Consider the following 6457-nt stretch of genomic DNA (forward strand, 5'->3'; position numbering starts at 1 on the left):
CCCTCTCCCTTCTCTGCACCGTCTCCCCTCCTCCCCCTCCGCCACACTGTCACTGCTACACTGCCACACTGCCACATTCCCTGCCCCTTACCCCCGCCCCCGGTCTGCACTGTCTTCTCCTTCTCAGCTTGGTCACACACGCACACAGTTACATTGTTACACACTCACACACCGCTTGGTAACACGCGCAGTCACTCGCGCCCCTCCCGCTACAGCTCCCCAGCCCCCCCGTGGCGGCCCGCGGCGGCGCCGATGACCTCACGGCGCGCGCGCGGCGCGGCCCGGCGAGGCCGCAGATTGGCTGGCCGCGCCTCCGCGGCACTTCAAAGCCGGAGAGGGAGCTACAATTGTGGTGGAATGGGCGGAACTGATCATTGTATTGCACACCTCTAAAAAAAACACTGCCTCTGATTTATCAATATAAAAAAGATCCTCTGAGAGGAGGAGGGCACTTTTGTGTGATGGCAACTTCACTTCTAGGGGTGAGTCTCAGGATTTTCTCTTGCTGGTTTAATTAGTTTCCTTTTATTGCCGATCGGAGGGGGTTAAAGTCGCCCCGGCCAGGCCACGGGCTATCAGTCTCTATTGAGAGCTTTTTTTTTTTCCCTTTAAATACAAGTGAGTTTGGAGAAAAGAAAGAGGGGGAGAGGGGGGCAGAGTCACTTTTTTCAGCGCAGGAAAAGGCTCTAAGGGCATTTAGACAAGCCACCTCGCAGCGCCCGGCCGCTCCCTGCCCGGGAGACGTGCGCCCAGTCCATTTTATGTGCGACGATTTCGGGGGTAAAGAGAGCAAGTTTTTCCTCCTGAGCAAACTGCACATTTTCCCTCTTTCCCTTAAAAAATACCGCAGCCCGCCTTGTCTTGCAGGTACGTTGAACCCGTCTCTCTCTCTCTTTTTACTATTGTAGACTTTTTTTTTTTTTTAAGAAAATAAAAAAGAAAAGCAGGAAGAGCGAGCGAGCCCTCTAGTTTGACCTCTTTTGGCCTGGGAGAAACAACCCAGCGTGGTCTTCTGGGGACCGGAACAGGATTTTCAAAGCTTTCTCTGGATTACAGGGGAAGCGCTCTTAAGAGCAATCCAATGGTTTTTCCCCAGGCTTCTCGGCAAAGGAAACTTTCTTCCTTCCCAATCTGGACTTTTTGCTTGCTTGTTTGTTTCGAAGTGCCTGGGGCCTTGTGTGCACGGGAGTGTTGTTTTAGGTGAGAATACTTGTCAAACTCTTCTTTAGCATGGCGCTTTGCTCCCGAATCAGACGCCGGCAGCCAAACTTGTCCCTTCCCGTAGAGTAGGAAGCAGCCGGGTGCCAGGGCTGTTGGGGGAGTCAGGTGAGTTGGTGGCGGCGCGCCGCAACGAGAGATGGGGTGCCGTGGGGCGTTTTGGAGGCTACCGGAGGACTGATGCACATTTCTTTCCTCCCTCCCCCAACGGCCTTTCCCCCCTCCCCCTCCCCCACCCCTTCTCCTCTCCTCCTTCTCGCAGGAAGAACCGAGGCTGGGATCCACTCCTCTGGCCATGCTTGCTGCTACCTGTAATAAGATCGGCAGCCCCAGCCCGTCTCCCTCCTCTCTCTCGGACAGCTCTTCTTCCTTCGGCAAAGGCTTCCACCCCTGGAAACGTTCCTCGTCCTCCTCCTCTGGCAGCTGCAACGTAGTGGGTTCCAGTCTCTCGAGCTTCGGCGTGTCCGGGGCCTCCAGGAACGGCGGTACGTCCTCTGCGGCGGCGGCGGCCGCGGCGGCGGCGGCGGCGGCGGCGGCCCTGGTATCCGACTCGTTCAGCTGCGGCGGCTCGCCGGGCTCCAGCGCCTTCTCCCTAACCTCCAGCAGCGCCGCCGCCGCCGCCGCGGCCGCGGCCGCCGCCGCCTCCAGCTCGCCCTTCGCAAACGACTATTCGGTGTTCCAGGCCCCTGGTGTGTCAGGGGGTAGCGGCGGAGGGGGCGGCGGCGGCGGCGGCGGTTCCTCCGCTCACTCTCAGGACGGCTCCCACCAGCCGGTGTTCATTTCCAAGGTGCACACCTCGGTGGACGGGCTGCAGGGCATCTACCCGCGCGTGGGCATGGCGCACCCATACGAGTCGTGGTTCAAGCCCTCGCATCCGGGCCTGGGCGCCGCCGGCGACGTGGGCTCGGCCGGCGCCTCTAGCTGGTGGGACGTGGGCGCCGGCTGGATCGACGTGCAGAACCCGAATGGCGCGGCGGCGCTGCCCGGCTCGCTGCACCCTGCCGCCGGGGGGCTCCAAACCTCGCTGCACTCGCCGCTCGGAGGCTACAACTCGGATTATTCGGGCCTGAGCCACTCGGCCTTCAGCAGCGGCGCCTCCTCGCACCTGCTTAGCCCCGCCGGGCAGCACCTCATGGACGGCTTCAAGCCAGTGCTGCCCGGCTCTTACCCGGACTCGGCCCCGTCGCCGCTGGCCGGCGCTGGGGGCTCCATGCTGAGTGCTGGGCCGTCGGCGCCGCTGGGGGGCTCCCCGCGCTCCTCCGCACGCCGCTACTCGGGTCGCGCCACCTGCGACTGCCCCAACTGCCAGGAGGCGGAGCGGCTGGGCCCGGCCGGGGCCAGCCTGCGGCGCAAGGGCCTGCACAGCTGCCACATACCGGGCTGTGGCAAGGTGTACGGCAAGACGTCGCACCTCAAGGCGCACCTGCGCTGGCACACGGGCGAGCGGCCCTTCGTGTGCAACTGGCTCTTCTGCGGCAAGCGCTTCACGCGCTCCGACGAGCTGCAGCGGCACCTGCGGACCCACACGGGCGAGAAGCGCTTTGCCTGTCCTGTCTGCAACAAACGCTTCATGCGCAGCGACCACCTCAGCAAGCACGTGAAGACGCACAGCGGCGGCGGCGGCGGCGGCTCGGCGGGCTCGGGTAGCGGCGGCAAGAAGGGCAGCGACACCGACAGCGAGCATAGTGCGGCGGGCAGCCCGCCCTGCCACTCCCCGGAGTTGCTGCAGCCCCCGGAGCCCGGTCACCGCAACGGCCTGGAGTGACGCGCATCCTGCGGCTGCCCTTCTCCTCGACCCCCTCCCATCCCGGTCCACTTGGGCGCCGTCTGTCCTGGCCTCTGCTCCAACCTCTTTCCACTTTTCATCCTGCTCGCACTTTCTGTCTCTTTCAGTCTCTCTCTTTCTCTTTTAACTCACCTTGTGACTCTACTTTGTAAAGGGGATATGGACATGTAAGTAACACCCATTGCTCTCCTGGGCCCTGGCTTTCCCATCTCCACCAGGTAACACTATCGGAGTCCCGTACGGCTGTAACCGGCGCCTTGCCGGGTCTTTATTTTTCGTCCTCTCTTCGCCCTCTCTCTGCCATCCCCAGGTTGTATCTTTTAGAGGGAAGAGGTCGCTGGAGGTAGCGCTGGACGAATCTAGTGCCTGGGAGACTGGGGGCCTCCGCACGAGCGGGAACAACTCGGTTGAACAAGGTTGAGTGGCGCCGTGGGGAGGACAAGGCAGGAGGCAGGGCATCCCTGCTGGGGCAGCCGCCAACTAGGTTCGAGAACTGCAGTCTTGGGGTCTCGGCTTTTGAGAGCCCTGCCTAGCTGCTGCGTGCCGCTGCCCTCCCTGCGCGGAGCTGTCGCAACTATGTGGGGGTGCCCGTCTGGCGGCCCCGAGACCCAGAGTTTGCAGAGTTAGCTCTCCCAACGTCAGCTCTGCCTCTTTTCCTTTGTTCCCTGAGGTGGAACCGATTCAAGTTTCAGCTAAGGGCAGTCCTGGTGAATCGCTGCAGCAGCCTTCTTTCATCTTTATAACATTTTTTTAAACTAAAAAACTAAAGAAAAAACACAGCATCCTTCCACTTGGTTTCCCTTCTAGATAGTTTTTCCTCTAGCAGTGAACAAGTCTTTCTTTGGAAACTGCTAATGTTGATCCCAAAGTTATTTTGATTGCATTAACTTAACTTATGGGGTGTGGGGGTGGGGGTGAGGGTAGGTGTCTTTTTCTTATGCAAAAATGCCCCTTTCCGGTGAGACCAGATTAACTATCTCCGTGTTTGTCCTTTTCTACCTCGTTTTTCACCACTCCCGAGCATAATCTCCCAATCTTTTTTTGCTAGTCCAGCCACCAATTTGTATTGTACCCATTTCTGTAAATTCTTGGAATTCATTGAAGATTCTTAGGGTTAAACTTTTTTTGTGTGTGATTTAAACTTATAAACACGTGAAGAAGCTATCGTTTATTTAAGACGAGGCTGTAGTTTAAATGCCAAAAGAGGGAAAATAGGAAAAAAAAACTTTGTAAAATATATCTGAACCTGATGGTTTGTACAACTGGAGAATCGTTCTAGATTAGTTACCAATTAATTATAACTCCACCAGTGTATGGGTGCGAGGCGCAGCTGTCCAGGAGACGATTTTGTATAGTATTTTTCTTGTACATTACTTCCAGTAAATATTTGACAATATATTGAAGTAAAGTTGATTTTTTTTTGTCACAAAAAATATTAAGAGTTATTGTTGCAGTTCTGATGAGCTGCAGGTATTTTGAACTCACTTCTGGAGGTGCAGAGCCACAAACGCACTTTCAGGGCTTAGTTTTGCTCGAATATGAATTTAGATAGGTATCAAACTGTAACTAAGACAATATTTGATAAATGTGGGATGACATTTAATTTAATGGAGCATGTACTTCTTTGCATTTGCTGGCAGTTCAGGCATAGTTAAAGTGAGAGTTCTCCTATATTTCATAATAACTGGGTCTGCCAAAACCCATGTATTAAATAAATTGTCCAAGTGAAACTCAACTAACTTTGGCCTTTGTGTATTTCCTGAAGGTAATATTGTTAACTGTTAATAAACACTCCTGACACTACATTTAAATGTTTGCAGATTCTGCAAACTAATTGCTCATTGTAATGTTGAAATAATTTGGATATTTCACATTGAAATGAAAAGCCTTTCTCTGGAACATTTTAGACTTGCATTTTAAATGCATGAGATGTAATTGATTTATTTGTAATATTTTAAATGGTATTAATAAACTCAGATAAAAGACTAGGCCAGTTAATTTGTATTTTTTTTTTCCTTTTTAAACTATGGACATTTGCATTTTATCTTCAGTTAAATGTCTAATTTAAACAAAATATAACCCTGTTTTTTGTGGTAATATTTAAATAACTGCCTTTAAGATATTACTTAGCTGGAATGATCTATTTGGCAAAGCTGTGTTTCTCTATTTACCAAGATTAAGATTATAGTGTCTAAGAAATGTAATTAATTATTTACCAGTAGATTTAGCTCAAAGCATCAGGATTTACTGACCTCTTCAAATTTGTACTAAGTCACCAAACAATTCAAAGAAATTTCCCTGTTCTGCCTTCTTCTCTCCAGAAGGAGTCAGGTTGTTGGCCACTGATTGTATTTGGTATTTAAAAGGCCAAGCCTTACATTGGTAGCTCAATACATCTAAAATAAAAACATGGGTTTGGGGGTAACTTTTGTTGTTAGGGGGTGGAGGAGGTCAAGCTAACAAAAGCTTGTTTTTGGCATTCCATGTCTTAGCTAAAGATTATGTAGAGGTAAATATCAGTAGTAGATTCCTGTTGAAATGAGTTATCTGTTCTTTTAAAGTCTCTAAACAGCCACCAAAGAAAAGGAAGGTTAAACCTTAATCTATTTACTAGGCTATTGTTCATAGGTGTCAATGATGCCAATAAAAAAATACTGTCTTGTTATGTCTAAGTGCATTTAAGCAATGAGTGTTTCTTGAGCCATACTTTGAAACATAAAATACTTTAAATGTTGATTGATGTTATATCAAACTATTTCACTATTAGATTAATATTATTATTTTGAATCAAATTGAATAAAAAGTTAGTGTGTTCAGATTCTTCTAAGTTTAGCTTCTTTCTTTCTGTTTGCATTCTCTCCACCCCAAGTTCAGTCTTGGTGTACTTCTTGACCTGAAAAATTTCCATTGAAATTTCTATAAAGTCATTATTATCCATAGCAACAGAAGTGAAAATACAGAGTGCTATGAATATCGTAAACTCAGAAGAAAAAAAAACTATTAGGGATAAAAGATTTTAGAATAATGCAGTTTGTACCCTAATAGCAGACTGCCTTAATCCTGTTGTCTCTGCAGGTACTTGAGACCTCCAGTCCCTATGGTTTTAGGCAAGCAAGGTTAGCCCTGATTCTTTGGTATACTATAGCTCTAAATAATGGTTTTAAAAAGTAAAATAGTCTCTTTCTGTCACTTTCTTCCTAGGAATAACACGCAGAACACAGTTTAAGTGTTGTTTCTTTTTTATTGAAAGTTGCAATGCTGAGGGATTCGGAGAAAGCGGCTCTGAAGGAGTTAAATGTAGTGGCAGGTAAGAGGAAAGCTGCTTGGTACATTTATAATATAAGTTGCATTACATACAGAATCACATTTGATTTCAGAAGTGGGTAATGACAAGGAGAGATATTGTCTGGAAGATGTCTTTTGGGGGTAGTTGAAGGGGGACAGCTTGCAAAC

General features: G+C 50.2%; 1 protein-coding gene across 1 annotated transcript; it reads left to right on the forward strand.

Annotated features, from left to right (window-relative positions):
- Positions 1 to 461: 461 nt before the first annotated feature.
- On the forward strand, positions 462 to 2983 carry SP8 (Sp8 transcription factor). The gene is made up of 2 exons (XM_045793652.2): positions 462 to 482; positions 1481 to 2983. The coding sequence occupies exons 1-2, from the start codon at positions 462 to 464 to the stop codon at positions 2981 to 2983; spliced, it is 1524 nt and encodes a 507-aa protein (XP_045649608.1).
- The last annotated feature ends 3474 nt before the right edge of the window (positions 2984 to 6457 follow it).

The sequence above is a fragment of the Ursus americanus genome, chromosome 3, assembly GCF_024610735.1.
Source record: "Ursus americanus isolate L20-20 chromosome 3, mUrsAme1.1.p, whole genome shotgun sequence".
Taxonomy (NCBI): Eukaryota; Metazoa; Chordata; class Mammalia; order Carnivora; family Ursidae; genus Ursus; species Ursus americanus.

Bases quoted from the DNA above. Each gene is read 5' to 3' on its own strand.
- SP8 (XM_045793652.2), top strand. From the start codon at position 462: ATGGCAACTTCACTTCTAGGG. The intron at 483-1,480 runs GTGAGTCTCAGG...TCCTTCTCGCAG, and splicing joins TGGCAACTTCACTTCTAGGG to GAAGAACCGAGGCTGGGATC.